The sequence below is a fragment of the Chiloscyllium plagiosum genome, unplaced genomic scaffold, assembly GCF_037043375.1.
Source record: "Chiloscyllium plagiosum isolate Xiang-an unplaced genomic scaffold, Cpla_swu_hap1 HiC_scaffold_6, whole genome shotgun sequence".
NCBI lineage: Eukaryota > Metazoa > Chordata > Chondrichthyes > Orectolobiformes > Hemiscylliidae > Chiloscyllium > Chiloscyllium plagiosum.
In genome coordinates this window covers 49,174,161-49,196,070 of record NW_028270144.1, presented here as the reverse complement: position 1 = coordinate 49,196,070, position 21,910 = coordinate 49,174,161, and the positions used below count along the sequence as shown (strand labels likewise).

The following is a 21,910-nucleotide window of genomic DNA, read 5'->3' as shown; positions in this document are numbered from 1 at the left end:
TCAGTTTCTCAAGAAAAAGTCCTAACATCATCGAGTTAACAAAACAATTCATCCCGAAAATCCGTGACATAAATTTCTTCTATACTCTGTGCCTTCCCACATTTCCTAAAATGGGCTTCCCAGAATTGAACCAGCTAGTGTCTTATCACAGTTGAACGTAGCACCATAATTCTCCATATGACGAATGAATTATTATATTTTTACATGTAATAGTTAACTCTATTCAGCAGTAAAGCCGAGAGAAATTGCAATCAGTACTTGTTGTTCAACTCAATGGACTAGAATAGTGGCCGCAACCAGGCGATAGACTGCCATGAGTGTGCCACGTCCTACTCTTCATGGAATACGAGCGGGATGACAATCTCCAGTCCTAGCCAACCGCAATCTCACTGACGGGTCGGAATCAGCCGAATAAAGATGGACATTTCGTGTCCTTGTTTTGTAACAACAAGGCTCGACATGTTACAATGTGTACAACGGCACGAGCTGCCCGCTGCTGAGGAACTCAGGCTCCTCTCACCACCACCATCCAGATACAATCCTCACTTACCAGATCAGTTCTGCTCGCTGCCATCTTTAGGGTCCTCCCTCTAACTGGGTCATCCTCTCCCGATGCATTTGTTGTGCTAAATGCCACGAAACACAATGTGCAAGCGGCGGCAACATTATTGCCCTCTCCCTACCCAAAACAAAAATCTGTGTTGTATTTACCGTGTTTAATCTAACGCTGCAACAATATTCTGGCTGCTGCTATAGCCACCTATAACTTCAGGGCACTGTGCATGAACAGTCTCAGCCCGTCTCCGGTAATTTACTGACAGACTATCACAAAAACTCTCTCCAGATTGTAGCCGTGTGCAGGCAGGGAGCGCTATCCTGCAAAAGAATTCAACGTTTGATGAGAAGCTGAAGAGTTAGTAGTATGTGTTCGCCCTGAAGAACAGAGGCTATCTAAAAATCAGCAACAGTTTCCCTGAGGTTCAAGAGGGCTACCAGCACCTTCTCCAAGACGACTAGGGATGGGCAATACTGCCAAATGATGCTCATGTACCACGAGACATTAAAAAAAAGGTACTTACACAATCACTGGTGCCCGGTGTTTATAAATATGCATTACATTATTAATCAAAACATTTGAGATCTGGACTACGAAGAATAGATACAAATCTTGTAAAAATAGTGTGCAAGCGTGTGGGGGGAAAAGTAGGGATTGGCACAAGCCAGTAATATTTACTTAATGAGCCAATTGCAAGGACTGACCTCCTAAATGACCTCCTTCTGCTCCATTACACCTTTCTGTGTTTCTGTGAAAGGGCAACAGTACGTTCAAGCAGTGCACTCTAGTTGTTGGCCGACCTATAAGAGGAAACGTCCTCTCCACATCAACCTTGTCAAGACCATTTGAGATGTTGTACAGTTAAATCAAGTCAACCCTCATTCTTCTAAGTTACAGTGGAAACAAGCCCATTCCATCTAACTTCAAAAGACAACCTAGTTATTCCAGGTATTCGTCTTGTAAACCACCTCTGAACCATTTGGAGCCTAAATTTCTGAGCTGAAAGTGTGTTGCTGGAAAAGCGCAGCAGGTCAGGCAGCATCCAAGGAGCTGGAGAATCGACGTTTTGGGCATGAGCCCTTCTTCAGGAAGCCTTTTTTCTGAGTCAACAATTCCAGAAAATGAGTTGGGAGAGAGGTGTGAAGGAGGTATTAACACTGGAGAGTCAGCTGTGTTGGGGTTGAACACTGTGGGGAGCAAGCACTGTTGTGGATGGGGGGGGGGGGGAAATTAACATTTTCAGGGGTTGAACATTTATCAGGGCGAATGTGGTCAGGGGTCAAGAGTTTTGAGGGGTGAACGTTGTCGAGAAAGTGAACAATATCAGCGTATGAACATTGCCAGTATTGGAACATTGTCAGTGGGGTGAACGTTGTCGGAAGGAATGAATATTGGTGGGGGTTGAATATTGTCAGTGGTGAATATTGTCAAGAGATGAATATTGTTGGGATGAACATTGACGGGGGTGAACATTGTCAAGGAAGGAATATCGTCAGTGGTGAATATTGTGACAGAAGAATGGTGTCAGAGTGAATGTTGTCGAGGGTTGTAAAGTTTGTCAAAGGGTGAATAATGTTGAGGGTGATAACTATTGAGCGGTGATCACTGTTGAGTGGTGACGATCGTCTGGGGCGAATGTTGCTGGCGATGAACCGAGTCAAAAGTTGAATATTACTTTGGGGGATGAACGTTATCAAGGTGAAGATTGGTTGGTAGTGTGACCATTTTCAGGGGATGAACATTGTCAGGTGGCGAATGCCTCAGGGTGGAGTGGTGAGAATATTACTGCAGTTAGCTGATTTATTTTTTGAGATGCTGGTGTTGGACTGGGGTGTATGAAGTTAAAAATAACACACCAGGTTATAGTCCAACAGGTTATTTGGAAGCACTAGCTTTCAGAACATTGCTCCTTCTTCACCTGAGCTCTAGTTCTGAAAGCTAGTGCTTCCAAATAAACCTGTTGGATTATAACCTGGTGTTGTGTGATTTTTAACTCTGATTTATTTTGGAATTGTGCTGGATTTTTATCTCTAGTAACTGTAAGTGAATCTGTGTAAAAAAAAAAAGAATGAAGTCTGGGGCAAATAGATAAGTCTCCATGATTGTGGCCATCTGACCTATGTTAGGAATCACAGAACTGTCTGACAGAGTAAAACATGCAATAATTGGTACCACAGAAGCACAAACATGCGCAGAGAAGTCTCAATATCCACAAACAATATAAGTTGGGTTGGAGACCTTTGTCCACTTCAGTAAAAACTAAATCATAAAGTGCTGGAGATACTGAGCAGGTCTGGCAGCACCTGTGGAGAGAAGGCAGAGTTAATGTTTCAAGTCCACTAACTTTTCTTTATTTTAGAAGAGATGGGCATCATAATAACTGAGGTGCAAACCATTCCCTCAGCTCTTCAACACTGTCCCTCAACTCCTCAATCATCCACCTTCACCTTGCTCCTCCGCACTGTCCCTCAACTGCTCTGCACTGTCCATCAGCTCCTCTGCACTGTCCATCAGCTCTGTTGCACTGTCCCTCAACGCTTCTATGCTATGCCTTAGTGCCTGTCTGAGGTCCTTCAGGTCTCCACGCTGTCCCTCACATCCTCCGCACTGAACCTTAGTTCCTCTGCACTGTCCCTCATCTCCTTTATTATGTCTCTAAGCAATTCTCCGATATCCCTCAGTTCCTCCTCACTGTCCCTCTGCTCCTCTGCACTGCCTCTCACCTCCTCTGCACTGTCCCCCACCTCTTCAGCATTGTCCCCCAGCTCCATTACACTGTTTGTCAGCTCCTACTTGCTGTCCCTGAACTCCCCGGCCTGTCTCTCAGCTCCGCCACACTGTCACTCAACTACTCTGAACTGAACCTCAGCTCCTCTGTGGTGTCCTTCAGCTCCTTAATCCCTGTGCACTTTTACTGAGCTCCTCTGCACTATCTGTCAGCTCAGTTGCACTTTCCCTCAGCTCCTCCCTGCTGGCCCTCACCTCCTCTGCACTGTCCCTCAGCTCCTCTATAATGTCTCTAAGCAATTCTCCAATATCCCTCAGCTCTTCTGCACTGTCCCTCACTCGTCTGCACTGACCCTCAGCTCCTCTGCATTGCCCCTCAGCTCTGCACTGTCCCTCAGCTCCTCTGCAGTGTTCCTCACTCTTCTGCACTGTTCCTCCCTTCTCTTTACTGTCTCTCAGCTCCTCTGCACTGCCCCTCAGCTCCTCTGCACTGTCCCTCAGCTCCTCTGTACTTTCCTCAGCTCCTCTGCACTGTCTCTCAACTACTCTGCACTGAACTTCTGTTACTCTGCACTGTCTCTCAGCTCCTTCGCACTGTTCCTCAGCTCATCCACACTGTCATAGAATCATACAGCATAGAAACAGGCCTTTCAGCCCAACTTGTCAATGCCTACCGGTTTTCCTAAACTGAACTAGTCCCATTTTGCCTGCATGTAACCCATATTCCTCTAAACATTCCCTATCCATGGACCTGTCCAAATGTCCTTTAAATGTTATATTGTGCCCACCTCTGCTACTTCATCTGGCAGCTCATTCCATATATGCAGCACTCTGTGTGAAAATGTTGACCCACAGATCCATTTTAAATTCTTCAACTCTTCAGTAGAGTCCTTTAGCTCCCCTGTCCTATTTCTCGGCTCCAATGACTGTCCCTCAATTCTTCTGTGATAATCTTCAGTTCCTCTGCACCATCCCTGACCTTCAGCTTTTCAGTGCTGTCCATCAGCTCCTTAATCCCTGCACACTCTCACTCAAGTACTCCGTGCTGTCTCGTATCTCCCCTGCAGTGTCCCTTATCTCTTCATTCCTCCATGGAAACCCTGCTCCTGTGCACAGTCTGTCAGCTCTGCTGCACTGTCATTCAAGTGTCAAAAGGTGTGGTGCTGGAAAAGCACAGCCAGATTCTGATTCCCGATGAAGGGCTTATACTCAAAACATTGACTCTCCTGCTCCTCGGATGCTACCTGACCAGCTGTGCTTTTCCAGGGCCACACTTTTTGACTCTGATCTCCAGCATCCGCAGTCCTCACTTTCCTCTGCACTGTCATTCAGCTCCTTTGCACCGTACCTTAGCTCTTCTGCACTGTCCCCCAGCTCCTTTGCATTGTCAGCTCTATTGCACTCTCACTCAGCTTGTCTGCACTGTCCTTGTGCTCTTCTGCGCTGTCCCTCAGCTTCTCGATGCTCCTCCTTGCTGACCCTCAGCTCCATACATTTGCACACTGTCACTCAGCTCCTCACACTTGTGTACTGTCCCTCAGCTCCTTTGCACTATCCCTCCCTCAGCTCCTCCAAACTGTCACTTAGCTCTTCTGCATTATCCATAAGTGTCTCACTCCTCCATGGAGTCCTTTCTTCCCCGCACTGTCTCTCAGCTCCCCCACACAGTCCCTCAGTTCCTCTGCACTGTGCCTCAGCTCTTTCCATGTTGTCCCTTACTTCCACTGCACTGTCCCTCACTTCCTCCATGCTATCCTTCAACTCCTCCTTGATGAACTTCAGCCTGTGATTGCAGTATTCTCCTCTCGCATTTTTGCAGTGGTTTTCAATGTACTGGATAGTAGCTCCACAATGGTTGATCTTCTACCCAGTCTCTGAGACGTTGCCTAGATAGCTTCCCTTGAATGGTCCAAGACATGACAGCTCATTATCTCCCTGCATCATGTACTTAATTCACATTCACAAGATACAATGTAATTGATAAAAGAAGCAATGGTGCCATAAGGAAAAATGGTTTCATGCAGCGAGTGGATGGGATCTGAAATACACTAACATGGAACAATTAAGAGGGTTATGTGGAGAATTCCCTATTTGGAGAGCGGCCGCTGAAATGAGGAGTCAAATAGACTCCTTCTGCGAATCAACTTCCCACTGCTTCTGCCCAGGATCATTGCCCAGGCAGCACCAGCACAGTGTGGTCCTGAGGTTCTAGCATCAGGCTGGTGAAGTAACATATCCGAAACTTATAGATACACACATACCCCGGCCTCAGTCCCTGCTCCATAAGGCTCCATAGAGTCAAATACAATCACCTAACTATGCTAATCTAATTTTCCAGCATTTGGCCATATCCTTGGTATTGCAACTGCACATCTAAATACTTCTTAAATGTTATGAGGCTTTCTGTCTCTACCACACTTACAGGCTATGAGTACCAGAATCCCATCACACTCCTATATGTAGGATAGGCAGGATAGTACTTTTCCCCTTGGTGAAGGGATCAATGACCAGGAGACATACATTTAAGGTAAGGGACAGGAAGTTTAGAGGGATAAACTTCCTCACTTTCCACGATACTGCCTATTTTAATGGCATCTGCAAACTTACTAATCATGCCTTGTACATTTTCATCCAAATCACTGAGAGAGATAACAATGGGCCCAGCACTGACACACTCCAATAGTCACAGGCCTCCAGTCTGACAAGCATCATTCCACTATTATCCTCTGCTTCCTACCATCAAGCCAATTTGCCAGCTCCCCCTGGATTCCATAGCAGCCTACCATGTGGAACCGTACCAAAGGTCTTAATGAAATCCATATAGACTACGTCTACCACTCTGCCCTCATCAACCTTACTGATCACTTCATCAAATTTGTGAGGCATGACCTCCCACTCACAAAGCCATGCTGACTACTCCCAATCAAACACTGTCTTTCCAAATGCATGTATATCTTATCCCTCAGAATCTTCTCAATTAACTTACCTGCTACTGATGTTAGGCTTACTAGTCTATAGTTCCTAGGATTTTCTTTGCAGCCCTTCTTGAATAATGGCACAACATTTGCTACCCTCCACTCTTCTGGGACCTCACACGTGACTAACAATGATGCAAAAATATCAGCCAGGGCCCCCGCAATTTCTTCTCTAGCCTCTTGCAATGTTTTCAGATATATCTGGTAGAGGGTTTTCCACCTTCATACATTCTGATACATCCAACACCTCTCTACTGTGATATGGACTGTCCGCAAGATATTACCAGTAACTTCCCCAAGATCTCAAGTCTTCATGTCTTTCTCCATGGTAAACGCAGAAGAGAAATCTTCGTTGAGAGCCTTGACCATCTCCTGTGGTTCTACACATAATCAAGAGTGTAGTGCTGGAAAAGCACAGCAGGTCAGGCAACATCCGAGGAGCAGGATAATTGACATTTCGGGCATAAGCCCTTCATCAAGCCCTTTCCTTAGGCCTGAAACAATGATTCTCCTGCTCCTTGGATGCTGCCTGCACTTTTCCAGCACCACACCCTCAACTCTGATCTTCAGCATCTGCAATCCTCACTTTCTCCTAGTTCTATACATACATGTCCACTTTGATCCTTGTGGGGCCCTATTCTCTCTCTAGTCATCCTTTTTCCTTTAATATCAGTGCTATTTCCTCCATTGTCTCACTCAACAGTCTGGGATAAATTTCATCCAGCCCTGGAGACTTGCTACCAAATCACTTAAAACTTCCTCTCTGTCTATGCTAATTTTAAAAATTATATCACAGTATTTCTCCCTGATTTCTATACCCACAGCCCTATCACTAGTGAATACCGACACAAAGTATTCATTTAGAACCCTAGCTGTATGCTCTGGCTCCATGCTAATGGGCCTTACACTTTCCCTACTTATCCTAATTTGGATGAGGGCAGAGCAGTAGATGTGAGTAGTGGACAGCGAAGAGGGTTACCTCAGATTACAACAGGATCTGGACCAGATGGGCCAATGGGCTGAGAAGTGGCAGATGGAATTTAATTCAGATAAATACGAGGTGCTGCATTTTGGGAAAGCAACTCTTAGCAGGACTTATACACTTAATGGTAAGGCCCTAGGGAGTGTTGCTGAACAAAGAGACCTTGGAGTGCAGGTTCATAGCTCCTTGAAAGTGGAGTCGCAGGTAGATAGGATAGTGAAGAAGGCGTTTGGTATGCTTTCCTTTATTGGTCAGAGTATTGAGTACAGGAGTTGGGAGGTCATGTTGTGGCTGTACAGGACATTGATTAGGCCACTGTTGGAATATTGCATGCAATTCTGGTCTCCTTCCTATCGGAAAGATGTTGTGAAACTTGAAAGGGTTCAGAAAAGATTTACAAGGATGTTGCCAGAGTTGGAGGATTTGAGCCACAGGGAGAGGCTGGGGCTGTTTTCCCTGGAGCGTCGGAGGCTGAGGGGTGACCTTATAGAGGTTTACAAAATTATGAGGGGCATGGATAGGATAAATAGGCAAAGTCTTTTCTCTGGGGTCGGAGAGTCCAGAACTAAAGGGCATAGGTTTAGGGTGAGAGGGGAAAGATATAAAAAGAGACCTAAGGGGCAACTTTTTCACGCAGAGGGTGGTATGTGTATGGAATGAGCTGCCAGAGGATGTGGTGGAGGCTGGTACAATTGCAACATTTAAGAGGCATTTGGATAGGTATATGAATAGGAAGGGTTTGGAGCGTTATGGGCCGGGTGCTGGCAGGTGGGACTAGATTGGGTTGGGATATCTGGTCGGCATGGACAGGTTGGACCGAAGGGTCTGTTTCCATGCAGTACATCTCTCTGACTCTATGACCTTACATTTACCCTGTCATTATCCTTTCATGCTCCCTTTCTTTCTAATTTCATTTTAAGACCTCCCTTGCACATTCTGTACTTCTCAAGGCTTCTGTTGTTTTGAGCACTCAGTATCTGCCATAAGCCTCCCGTTTTCTCCTTATCCAATCCTGTACGTTCCTCGATATCCAGGATTCACTGAATTTGTTGGTCCCCTTTTACCTTTATTGGAACATGTTGGCCCTAACCTCATGATATTTCCTTCTTGAATGCATCCCACAGCTCTAACACAAGGTTTACCTAAAAATATCAGTTCCAGTCCACTTTGGCCAAATCATACCCAATCTTCTTAAAATCAGCTCTTCCCCAGTTGAGAACTTTGATTTCAGGACCATCCTTGTCCTTTTCCTTAACAATTTTGAATATAACAGAGTTATGGTCACTGTCAGCATAAAATGGTTCACCCCCCCTCCCCCCACCCACCTCCCAACACTGATGTTTCAACCACTTGCCCAATTTGTCAACTGAAACTAAGTACAGCAACACTCCTCTCTTGTAGGGCTTTCTATGTACTGACTTAAAAGCTCTCATGGATGCATTTTAAGAACTCTGCTCCCTCTTAACCATTCACACTATGAGACCCCTATTAACGCCTCATTTTCCGCCTTGGGCCCCTGCAAACACATGCCACCAACATTGATTTCACCAGTGTCCTCATCTCCCCTCCCCCCATCTCATCCCAGATCCAACAGACCAACTCAGCACCGCCCCCTTGATCTGTCCCTCCTGTCCATCTTCCTTTCCACCTATCTGCTCCACCCTCTGCTCTGACCTATTGCCATCACCCCTATCTGCATCTACCTATTGCCTTCCCGGTTACCTTCTTCCCAGCCCTGCACCCCCCAATTATCTCTCAGCCCCCTCCCCTCTCCCCACCTCCCTTCCCCCCACATTCCTGTCAAAGGGTTTATGCCCCAAATGTCATTCTCCTGCTTTTCCCATGCTGCCTGACCTGCTGTGCTTTTCAAGCACCACACCTTTAGACATTGATCTCCAGAATTTGCAGTCCTCACTTTCTTCCACCCCCCAGTTAATGTTGAGGAATTTGAAATCCTCAAAATCAATATCCAACTACATTTAGACTACTTTGAACTTTATCTACATATCTGCTGTATTTTTCTCAGTCTGTTCGGGAGGGGGCTACAGTTCACAGTGATGTGAATGCTCCTTTTTGGTTTTAAATTCTACCCATATGGCTTAATTTCTCTGTGTACAGACTGGAAAGTGTAGAGTGTTTCTCTGGCTCAGCATGACACTCTGCACAAACTTGAGAGCGTGGAGTGTCTCTCCAGGTCCGGGTGATACTGTGTACAGACTGGACAGTGGGAGTGTCTCTCTGGGTCAGAGTAATGGCTTGTATCGTGTGGCCAGTAAATCCGGGAACGCGGAGCTTCTGCTGTCCCCGCGTTTGTGCAGTAGCTCCCTCTGGTACATTGTTTGAGCATTGACAGCGGACGAGGTTCCCTGTTGTTATTTATAAACGGACGGGTCGAACGACAGGGGAACTGAGATCGCGCTCACATCACCTGTACAGGGAGATGCTGAACGGGAACGTTACTAGGCGCCAGCAAATGCAGTCTTGTGTGGGAGATGCCATGGCTGGTTAGCGCTTCTGTCGATCGATGAGGACAGCTTGTGGGAAACATGGATGAGAAATGTAACAGGCGGCTGCTGTTGCTGGTGTTGGTCGTCTTGTTTGTGGTGATCATCTTCCAGTATGTTTGCCCTGGAGCCAGTTCCTGCCGAATGCAATGGGGGGACAGAGCCCTGGACTTTGGGCTCTCTCCCCTTGGTCAGCGTCCGGGGGCGGAGGAGCGGAGGTTCCAGGGTGCCTTCAATTTCACCGAGCGGGATCTCTGGAGGCGGCTGGATTTTGACATCAAAGGGGACGACGTGATCGTCTTCTTGCACATACAGAAGACCGGCGGCACCACTTTCGGGAGGCATCTGGTGCGGAACATCCGGTTGGAGCAGCCCTGTGACTGTCGGGCCGGACAGAAGAAATGCACTTGCCACCGGCCAGGCAAGAGAGAGAGCTGGCTGTTCTCCAGGTTCTCCACCGGCTGGAGCTGTGGGCTGCATGCAGATTGGACCGAGCTGGTCAACTGTGTGCCAGCCCTCATGGAGAACCCACAGCAGCGAGACACTCACAGGTGAGGAACAGGGCAAAGATATAAAGCTGAGCAACCAACCTGGGCCACAGCTTCCCTGGTCATGTCAGCACAGTATCAGGCTGTAGCCAGAGTCTGTTCTACTGACCGTCATCTTTGTTTTTGTTCAATATAAATAGCTTTCGGGTATAATCTTTATTCAAAATGGCCTGTGAAAATGCTTTTATACATTTTATCCAGTGATCATGTTTGTAAAAGATTGGAGAGGTGGGGTGGTGGTTGGAGTTCAAATTCTTGACCTTCCCTAAACTCAAATTTGATTTTTAAAGAAAGCCTTACAGGGCTGAGCAGATTTGGTTCAGAGGTACAAAGATCAACACACCGTAGGAGGAGCGCATCTCCTGCAGCAACAATCTGCATAGAAAGGAAAGGAATATGACTCAGAGGCATCTGCTTTTAAAGATGGAAAACAGCAGAACTTTAAAAAGAAATAATATTATGAACATTGAATGTAACTGAATCCAAAGTTGTGCCCAATTCAATCCTGATTTGTCTTATAACAACTTGATTTATCCGCTCGGTATTTCTTTATGAATCTTTCAGATTCCAATAGACAACATGAATTTTTTGTTTATTTGCAACTGGAAATCATGAACTTCATGCCTCTGTAGGTCCCTGGACAAATATCATCTTTAGAACTAAAGAACCTAATCATATTTTGCAACCCAGTATTCAAAGGTATTTAAAATCTTGGTTGAGTGTATGGTGCTGGAAAAGCACAGCAGGTCAGGCAGCATCTGAGGAGCAGGAGAATCGAGGCTTCAGGCAAGAGCCCTTCATCAGGAATGAGGCTTGTGGGTCGGGGAGGGGTTACTGAGAGATAAATGGAAGGGGAGTAGGCCTGGGGAGAAGGTAGCTGGGAATATGAGGTGGAAATTGAGGCATTCTTCCTCCAGGTGTCAGGTAGTAAGGGTTTGGTGATGAAGGAAGCCCAGCACCTGCATGTCCTTGGTGGAGTGGGAGGGGGAGTTAAAATGTTCGCCCACGGGGTGGTGGCGTTGGTTGGTGTTGGTGTCCCAGAGATGTTCTCTGAAACGATCCGCAAATTGGCATCCTGTCTCCCTGATGTAGAGGAGACCTTATCAGGTGCAACAGATACAGTAGATAACGTGCATGGAGGTACAGGAAAATTCTGTCAGATGTGGAAAGGTCTTTTGGGGCCTTGGACAGAGGTGAGGTTGGGAAGTGGGGTGAGGGCTGGTGGGGAGCATGAATCTGACAAAGGAGTCGCGGAGGAAATGGTCTCTCTGGAATGTAGATGGGGTGGGAAGGAACTAGATCTCTAGTGGGTCAGCTCTGTTTGTAAGTGGTGGAAGTGTCAGTGGGTGATGCAATATATGTGGAGATAGGTGAGGTGGAAAGTGAGGACCAGTGGGGTTCTGTTCGTGTTGCGATTGGAGGATGGGGTTCAAATGGCAGAGGAGCGGGAAGTGGAGGAGATGCACTGGAGGGCATCGTCGACCAATTTTGTGTCCAAATCACTAGCAGCAGACTGAAGTACAAGGAGTACTGACTGCAGGAGCTAGCCACCCACCAAGAAGGCACATTTATCTTCCCCCATCCATTCCATTTTATAGGGTATAAGGCTTTGTCTTCAGTATGGTATGGGAAGCATCAACAATTGTATATTGTCGCTTGTTTCTGGACAAGGCAACTCTGTCGATATTATCAAAGCATTCTCCTACTGTATTAGACAGTGATATGAATAAAGCAACAAACCTTGGATTTTAGCACCGAGAGTTTCTATTTATTGAGGCACTTGAACTCTCATTCCAACAAGGTATTGATTTGGCCTAATAACTGCATGATATTTGGTTGTCCAGACCAAGAATGAAACAAAATGACTTGAATATTACAGAGAGCTCTATTTGTAGGTTCTACAAGTGTGAACAAGTTCTGTTTGTTTCCCAAGCAGGTCTTATAAAGCCAGCTCAAATTGGTAACTGCTCTTCAAAAATCAAACAAAATGTTGTAAGATGTATTTGAATGACTTGTGAATCTGCCCCCCAGGAACACCCAAGTACCTGCATTTCCATACTATATTCTCTGAACTGCACTCTAGCATAAACTTCAGAAAAAAACTCACACACTTAAAGGACAAAAACTTCAGTTATTTTTCGCAGTAGTTGGAATTCTATGTCTGAAATCCAATTATGACAGTTGAAGGTGGTCAGACATTTTCACATTGGCCTGTTAACCATCTTCCCCAAGATTCCAACACCCTTTTCAGGAAACCCAATAACAATATGGGTCAAACTCCCTAAAATTGGAGGAGGATCGAAATTACAGATCTCCACAAAGGAACATGAGGAGTGGGATTATTTAAGACCAGCGAGCATCCTGAACCCTTATCCTGGGCCGTAACCCTTATCCTGGGCTGTAAAAACCCCACACTAAGGGAACAGTGGATTGAATTCTGGAATCGGGTGCTAATCACTAATTTTAAATCCAGCCAGCCTGCCTTCATTCTAACACCAATGGAGCTGTGAAAATTTGGGTTGATGTACCTGAACAATTTTCTACTTTATCTACATAGTTGCCAGTGCTGTAGCCATACTAGAACAGGGAGAAAGTGAGCACAGCAGATGCTGGAGATCAGAGTCGAGAGTGTGGTGCTGGAAAAGCACAGCAAGTGAGGCAGCATCCGAGGAGCAGGACAATCGACATTTCGGGCAAAAGCCCTTCATCAGGAATGAGGCTTGTGAGCCAAGGGGATGGCTCCACACCACACTTGTGCCATAATAGAACAGCTTGGCGTGAGGTTGTATCTTTGGAGCATAGGCCTACTGTACTATACTCAAGATGTCTTCCAGGGCATAACTTTTTTTGACTCCAGTGGACTAGGCCATTTCTTGTTACCAAGGGTGGGGGGGGGGGGGGGGAGCTGAGAGTGCGATAGGTAGATGAAGGTATGGTTAATGTGATAGGTTGGAGAGGAGTGTGGAGTGGATAGGTGGGAAGGAAGATGGACAGGTAGGACAGGTCATGAGGGCGGTGCCAAGTTGGAAGGTTGGATCTGGGATAAGGTGGGGGGAGGGGAAATGAGGAGACTCGTGAAATCCAAATTGATCCCGTGTGGTTTGAGGGTCCCAAGGCGGTTGTTCCTCCAGGCATCGGGTGGTTAGGGTTTGGCAATTGCGGAAGCCCAGGACCTGCATGTCCTTGGTGGAGTGGGAGGGGGAGTTGAAGTGTTTGGCCACGGGACGGTGGGGTTGGTTGGTGCAGGTGTCCTGCAGATGTTCTCTAAAGCATTCTGCAAGTAGGCGTCCTGTCTCCCCAATGTAGAGGAGACCGCATCAGGAGCAACGGATACAGTAAATGACGTGTGAAAATGTAGGTAAAACTCTGATGGATGTGGAAGGCTCCTTTGGGACCTGAAGATCACCTGGACCATCTTAGACACCTCCCTCCCCTTCCTGGACCTCCCCATCTCCATCAACGGTGACAGACTCAATACGGGCATCTTCTACAAACCAACTGACTCCCACAGCTACCTGGACTACACTTCCTCCCACCCTGCCTCCTGTAAAAACATTATCCCTTATTCCCAATTCCTTCAACTCCACTGCACCTGCTCTGAGGAGGACCAGTTCCACCACAGAATACAGCAGATGGCCTTCTTCTTCAAAGACCGCAATTTTCCCTCCCACGTGGTCAATGATGTATCTTTGGAGCACAGGCCTACAGTACTATACTCAAGATGTCTTCTGGGGCATAACGTTTTCTGACTACAGTGCACTAAGCCATTTCTTGATACCAAATGGATTGAATTGAATTAGCACCAGTCCAATTTCCCAGGTGTGGGGTTCCTCTGCTTTCTATCTCGCTCCTTTCTTAAATATTTGCCAAATAAAATGCATAACTGCAATATTTCTGGAGAAACTCAACAGGTCTGGCAGCATGTATGGAGAGAAAGCAGAATCAACATTTCAAGTCCACTGACACTTCTTCTCCAGTTCCGGTGATGGTGTTTTAAGTTCGTTCCCCTCTACCACTTTTTGATTTTCAATTATCGTTTGGACATGTTCCAAGTCTCTTACAGTGAAGATAGACACAAAACGCCTGTTCAAAGCCTTCACCATTTTTTTGTATGGGAATGCTGGATGACAAGAGAAATTGAGGTTTTGGTCAAGAATAAGAAGGAAACATAAGTCAAGTATAGACAGCAGGGATCATGTGGATCCCTAGAAGAGGATGAAGGCAGTAGGTTGTCTACTTAAGAGGGAAATCAGGAGGGCAAAAAGGCGATATGAGATAGTTTTGGCAAATAGGGTTTAGGAGATTCCAAAGCGATTCTACAAATACATTAAGGACAAAAGCGTAACAAGAGAGAGAATAGGGCCCCTCAAAGATCAGCAAGGCCACTTATGTCTGGAACCATACGAGATGAGGCAGATACTAAAACAAGTATTTTGCATTAGTTTTTACTGTGGAGAAGGATATGGAAGATGGAGAACATGGGAAAATAAATATCAACATCTTGAAAAATGTCCACATTACAAAGGAGGAAGTGTTGGATATCTTAAAATGCATAAAAGTGAATAAGTCTCCAGGACCTGATCAGGTATACTCTAGAACTTGGTGGGAAGCTAGGAAAGCATTTGCTGGGCCCCTTGCTGAGATATTTGTATAACCAATAGTCACACATGAGGTGTCAGAAGACTAGAGGTTGACTAAGCTGGTGCCACTATTTAAGAAATGTGGTAAGGAAAAGCCAGGAAACTATAGATCGATATTGGGCAAGTTGTTGGAGGGAATCCTGAGGGACAGGAATTAGAAGTATTTGGAAAGGCAATGACTGATCAGGGATAGTCAATGTGGCATTGGCAATCATGTCTTATTAACTTGATTGAGTTTTTGAAGAAGTATTGAAGAGGATTGATGAGGGTGGAACAGTGGATGTGATCTATATCGACTTCAGTATGGCGTTTAACATGGTGCCTCATGGTAGACTGGTTAGAAAGGTTCAATCACATGGACTACAGAAAGAACTAGCCATTTGGTTACAGAACTGGCTTGAAGGTAGAAGACAGAGGGTCGTGATGGTGGATTGCTTTTTAGACTAGAGGCCTGTGACTAGTGGCGTGCCATAAGGATTGGTGCTTGGTCCACTGCTTTTTGTCACTTACATAAATTATTTGAATATGTACTTAGAGATGTGGTTAATAAGTTTGCAGACGACACAAAAATTGGAGGTGTAGTGGTCAAAGAAGAAGGTTACCTCAGGGTACAACGGGATCTTGATCAGATGGGCTGAGGACTGGCAGATAGACTTTTATTTAGATAAATATGAGGTGCTGCATTTTTGGAAAGGCAGATCAGTGTAGAACTTAGACACTTAATGGTAAGGTCCTGGGGAATGTTGCTGAACAAAGAGACCTTTGAGTGTAGATGCATAGTTCCTTGAAAGTGCAGTCCCAGGTAGACAGGATAATGAAGAAGTCGAGAATGTGGTGCTGAAAAAGCACAGCAGATCAGGCAGCATCCAAGGAGCAGGAGCGTCGATGTTTCAGCTGTGAGCCAATGGGATTGTGAGATAAATAGGAGGGAATGGAGTTGGGGGGTAAGGTAGCTGAGAGTGTGAAAGGTAGATGGAGGTGCGGGTAATGGTGATAGGTCAGAGGGGAGGGTGGAGCAGATAGGTGGGAAGGAAGATGGACAGGTAGGACAGATCATGAGGGCAGTGCCGAGTTGGAAAGTTGGATAAGGTGGGGGGAAGGGAAATGAGGAAACTGGTGAAATCCACATTGATGCCATGAAGTTGGAGGGTCCCAAGGCAGAAGATGAGGCGTTCTTCCTCCAGGCGTCAGGTGGTTAAGGAGTGGCAATGGAGGAGGCCCAGGACCTGCATGTCCTTGGTGGAGTGGAAGTGGGAGTTGAAGTATTCGACCACGGGGCGGTGGGGTTGATTGGTGTGGGTATCCCGGAGATGTTCTGTGAAGCGCTTTGCGAGTAGGGCTCTTCAGAGAACATCTCCGGGACACCCGCACCAACCAGCCCCACTGCCTGGTGGCTGGACACTTCAACTCCCCCTCCCATTCTGCCAAGGACATACAGGTCCTGGGCCTTCTCCATCGCCACTCCCTAATACCTGTCACCTGGGAGAAAAACGCCTCATCTTCCGCATTGAAACCCTCCAATCCCAAGGCATCAATGTGGATTTCACCAGTTTCCTCATTTTCCCTCTCCCCACCTTATCACAGATCCAACCTTCCAACTCAGCACTGCCCTCATGACCTGTCCTACGTGTCCATCTTCCTTCCCACCTACCCGCTTCGACCTATCACCATTACCCCCACCTCCATCTACCTATCACACTCTTGGCTACCTTCCCACCAGCAGCACCCCCCCCCCCCCCCCGCCATTTATCTGACCACCCCCTCGTTCACAATCTCACTTCTGATGAAGGGCTTTTGCCCGAAATGTCAACTCTCCTGCTACTCGGATGCTGTCTGACCTGCAGTGCTTTTCCAGCACCACACTCTCGACTCTAACCTCCAGCATCTGCAGTCCTCACTTTCGCCCAGGGTAGTAAAGAAGACATTCAGTGTGCTTGCCGTTATTGGTCAGTGCATTGGAACAGGAATTGGAAGGTCACGTTGGGGTTGTACAGGACATTGTTCTTTTGGAATGCTGCTTGCAATTCTCAAGTCCCCGTTATTGGAAGGAAATTGGGAAACTTGAAAAGGTCCAGAAAAGATTTACAAGGATATTGCCAGGTTTGGAGGGTTTGTGCTATCAGGAGAGGCAGAATAGGCTGGGACTATTTTTCTTGGAGCATCGGAAGCTGAGGGGTGACCTGATAGATGTTTATAAAATTATGAGAGGCATAGAAAGGCTGAATAAACAAGATCTTTTCCCTGGGATAGGGGAGTCCAAAACTACAGGGCATAAGTTTAAGGTGAGAGGAGAAAAATTTAAAAGGGTCCTAAGGGGCAACATTTTCATGCAAAGAATAATGCCTGTATGGAATGAGCTGCCAGAGGAAGTGGTGGAGGCTGGTACAATTAAAACATTTAAAAGGCATTTGAATAGCGAGGGTTCAGAGGGATATGGGCCGAATGCTGGCAAATGAGACTAGATTTATTTAGAATATCTGGTAGGCATGGACTGACAGGTCTGTTTCCATGGTGTCCTGCTCCATGACTCTAATTGTGTTCCAATTGCCCAGAGTCATTCTCTGGAGGAACAACGCGAGTTACCCTGTTCCTATTCAAATACTTGTAGATGCTCTTACTGTCTAGTTTTATCATTGCTAGCTCAATTTGTCCCATACGTCTGTCTTTCATTTTAAATTGCATGTTTCTTGACAGTTTGATAGAACTCAGTGATAAAGGAATGGGCCAATTGGTAGCTCACAGACAGAAAAGGCCAGGGCAATCTTGAGACAAGGCAGACAGGCAAGGCAAAACTCTACTACGACCAAAAACCAGGTGATTTGTGCTAACAAATATCTGTTCCTCCTATTATGTTCTTTTAAACTTGATTTCCAGGAGCCCCTGCTTCCACTTTGGGACAGACACCATTGAGCTTTTTCTGTTACAATTTTCTGGTTCTGTTTTACATTTTGCTGCTATTTTGATCCCTTAGAAGCATGAAAATGAATTGATAAGCCTACCGCTTGTGCTAATGGTGTGCACCAATGTTTGCACAGCACTGCACACTCTCACAAACTTGGGCTCCTGGAAAGTAGCATAATCATTGTGTCTTCCTCAGCAAATCCATTTACATGCTACCTCTAAAATCCCATGCTGTCTCAGTTTGATTTGGTTGCTCATACCCTATTATTCCACATATTCCACTTGCAGACTCTGCCTTTCTGAGAACTTTGTAAGGCAGACACTGGAACATATTGAGATAGCACAGAGGAGCCAGTTTACAGCCCACAGACCTTGCAGCATGCTCCACAGCTTTCCTACATCATGGCCAATGTGATTCATGTCATTATTTCCTCACAATCACTAGAGTCCTGGAGAGCTTCCTTTCCTTTGACTAAATGGACCTTGATCAGATGGGCCAATGGGCCAAAGAGTGGCGGATAGAGTTTAGTTTAGAAAAATGTGAGGTGCTGCATTTGGAAACACAAATCAGGGCAGGACCTAGACACTTAATGGTAAGGTCCTGAGGAGTTTGCTGAACAAAGAGACCTTGAAGTGCAGATTCATAGTTCCTTGAAAGTGGAGTCGCAGGTGGATAGGATAAAGAGACCATTGAGTATGCTTTGCTTTATTGGTCAGAGCATTAAGTATGGGAATTGGGAGGGCATGTTGCAGGTGTACAGGACATTGGTTAGGCTACTTTTGGAATATTGCATGGAATTCTGATCTTCCTCCTGTCAGAAAGATGTTGTGAAACATGAAAGGGTTCAGAAAAGATTTACAAAGATATTGCCATGGTTGGAGGATTTGGGCTATAGGGAGAGGCTGAATAGGCTGGGGCTGTTTTCTCTGTTTCAATGCTGCCACATCTCTATGACTCTATGTTGTGTTAAATGAGTGTCCTTAGTGACAATGCCTCCAGTACCCTACAGGAAAACACTCCCCTTCTATTTTCATACCCCCAGAGAATGAAGTCCTTCGCTTCTAGTCGTGTATTGCCCACCTCTTAATCTGAGTTATGTTATCCCTGAGTATGGAGAGCCCACCCTCAGAAATTATCCTCTACCCAAAGGAACCTTGCAACATTTCTTCATTACTCACATTGATTGTATCTGCATCGTAATCTGCATCCGCATTCTCACCTCACTGACAATGTAAGTGGCACTGAGATCAGTCAGGGCACCCTTGGCTATAATTTTAAATGCTAGCTCTATACTTTGTTGGTTCATGAGAACATTAGGCATACACATTACTGATGATGTGAACAAACAAAAGGTGTCCCATTGGAAGACCATCATTCCTTGTGATGATGGATGATGCTCTACTCCTTTCGCTTCTGATAACCTTATCAGTACTTGGTGGTATAGTGAGGCTACAGAAAATTTACACGTAGTGCTACTTAAGAGATATTTACAAAGCTACAGATTGGATGGCTTAAATGATCACCTGAACCATACATATGCCATCAGAACTTTGTCTTTGTGGACCATCATTTCCAGGTACTGCTCCAACATCTCTAGCTGATTGGGGTCAGCCTGCTGACTGCTACCCACTGGTGTCAGTGATGTGATAACCTTGGCAGGGATCCTTTGTGTCTTAAAGCCTGGAGGCCTTCTGAGCCTGACATGCTGAAGGTAATGGGTCACTTCTGTAGCAGGTTGTTTTTGGAGTGCCCTGAGATAAAGTACCCTGTGATGTATGGATGACACTCTTCCTTCTTGTGAGTGTGCGATGGCATCTCCCTGACTCCTTAAGGAGAAGGGGCACCTGGAGAGAAGTCAAAGTGAGCCCCCCTTGTCTTACCATTGATGAAGTGCACCCATGAAGTGCAGGTCAGAGTGCATATCTGCCAGCCATAGGGCGCTTTATTGGAACTGGATCCCCAAAGGCAGCAGCTGCCTCATGAAGGCAGCCAAGACCTCACTGTTTGGAATCATGGCAGTAGATTTTGGACACTCTTCTAGTTCAAAATGATGTTTCCCTGTTTGTCTCCACATGTCCAACCCATAACTTAGAGTTCATCATCCATATGAGGCTGAGCTGGGGTCTGGGTTTCAGCAGGTCTCTGGAGTCAGAAAAAGTAACCTTTGCTTCTGTATTGGCCAGGGACTTGTTTGTGATCACAAGCTTACTCTACATTCTGTATGTGTGCTGGTGGATGTCATGTAGGCAAATGCCATGCCAGTGTCCAATTTGAAGGTAGGGTTATTTTCTCAGAGTTGGTGGTGGAGCTTGAAGGAGGAGCTGAGGGTGGAGAGTGGGAAAGAGTACCCTCTTCTTCTTTCATATTTCACTTAGTAACTGGAATGGAGAAAAGAAAGAACATGGTGCTAGTTATATGTACTCCCTAATGGAAACACATTTGACAATAGCAAACTGGGGACATCTTCACTAATGTCGTGAGAGAGTCCTATCTCTCTGATGAAACTGTCTTGGTCATAATCCTCCTCTTCCTTCTTTTTGAAATGGGTGAAGATGCGGATGTCTGGCATCCGCTTGCTGACAGTCTGGACCCCTTCCTCCTGTCAAACAATGAAGGTTGGAGTGCCATAGCAATGGGTATGTGAGCATCAGCATGTATGACCAGGCCACTCCTGAGCTTTGCACAGTAAGTGATTCCCAATTGAGGACTGGTAGAATATTGCCAGAATGAGGTGACTGTGGCACATTCAGTGCACATATCCTACTTGGTGCTGAGGCTTGTGGGTGAGCCTCTCTCTGACATATCTCTGCTCTGCCTCAGTTAGACTGAGTGACGTCTGCAAAAGTGTCAGCTGACAGTGAGCAGATAGTGCCAACTACCTGTGCAGAATGTAGGAAACCCTTTATTCTTTTCCTGCACACTAAATTTTAACAGGCACTGAGCCTTGCTGTGGCCTCTATTCAGACTGCCTTGGTCCGATGAGAGGACCTTAGGGAACAGGAACTGCTGCCTTTCCTGGATAGCCCAGACAGGGACTTTGTTAACAGTGGTGCTAGTTTCCTCTTGCTGTGAGACATCTCCATGGGAATGTGGGTTTGAGAGGGAAGGGGTCAACACAGGCTGCCTGTTGCCTCCTCTGCACTGAGTGGATGCCTGTTCATATGGCTCTTAAGTAAGGCATCCTGGCCTTCAACCGTGGTAGATCCCCGTGGAGGTGAGAACTTCCTGCTCACCTCTCCACCTCATCAAATTCACTGTTCTCCTCACAAGAGCAGCAAATACATGAGAACACCACCAGCTGCAAGTTCCCCTTCAAGCCACTCACCATCCTGACTTGGAAAATGACAGCATTCTGTCATTGCCACTGGGTCAAAATCCTCAAACCCCCTCCCAAAAAGCATTTTGAGTCTATTTACAGCAAATGAATTGCAGCAGTTCAAGAAGGCAGCTCACCACCACCTTCTCAAGGGCAATTATGAATGGGAATAAATGCTGGTCCATCCAGTAATGCCCACACCTCATGAATGAATTAAAACCTTAGGGCAAGGTTTATTGCATCAGGTTTTTGCTGTACCTCACTTCTAGTCAAACTGGCATCTTCACTGTTTCCAAAACTATTATTCAAATATGCAAAATCATGTTAGCAAATATGGTAAGCATGAAAACTGAAAGAATGTTATGCTATCCAAGTAGGCTAGGATCAGGATCAACTGATGGATTCTGGTTAATATAAAGGATAAAACTTTACTTAATAGTCTGATGTATCCTACAATATTTAGTGTATCTTGACAACAACTGGAGAAGGTACATGGCTTTTCCAACTTCTGTGTATTTGTGGTTTGATCAGAAGGGACATTGTCAAGTGGATTGGCCCCTAGGCTAGCAATATGCACATTTAGGTAACTTATACAATAATTAAATGCTGACTGGAAGAAAGCTATTTACAATATTTCCTCTGAAAGAAATGTTCTAAAATCAATTAAATGGGAGAGGGTGAATCAACCTCAGACTTTATTAGCCGAGCTTATTAAGTACTTGTTTTTCTAGTTAGGCAATTGTAAGTTAGAAAAGCATTA

The 21,910-nt window shown here is 45.8% G+C and overlaps 2 protein-coding genes across 3 annotated transcripts in view; one reads left to right on the top strand and one right to left on the bottom strand.

The window, feature by feature from the left end:
* Window positions 1–2,460, bottom strand: part of uggt2 (UDP-glucose glycoprotein glucosyltransferase 2) — a 374,691-nt gene extending 372,231 nt beyond the window's left edge. The window contains exon 1 of one of the 2 annotated variants that reach the window (XM_043691460.2): window positions 551–2,460. In XM_043691460.2, coding sequence (XP_043547395.2) covers window positions 551–574 — 24 coding nt within the window. In that variant the 5' untranslated portion in view covers window positions 575–2,460. The remainder of the gene's footprint in view (window positions 1–550) is intronic. The other variant, XM_043691456.2, reaches the window with a different exon arrangement.
* A 6,770-nt stretch (window positions 2,461–9,230) lies between these two features.
* The window catches only part of LOC122550556 (heparan-sulfate 6-O-sulfotransferase 2), an 89,430-nt gene continuing 76,750 nt past the window's right edge, over window positions 9,231–21,910 (top strand). Inside the window, exon 1 of the mRNA XM_043691461.2 lies at window positions 9,231–10,295. Within this exon, the coding sequence (XP_043547396.2) occupies window positions 9,787–10,295 (509 nt within the window). The 5' untranslated portion in view covers window positions 9,231–9,786. The remainder of the gene's footprint in view (window positions 10,296–21,910) is intronic.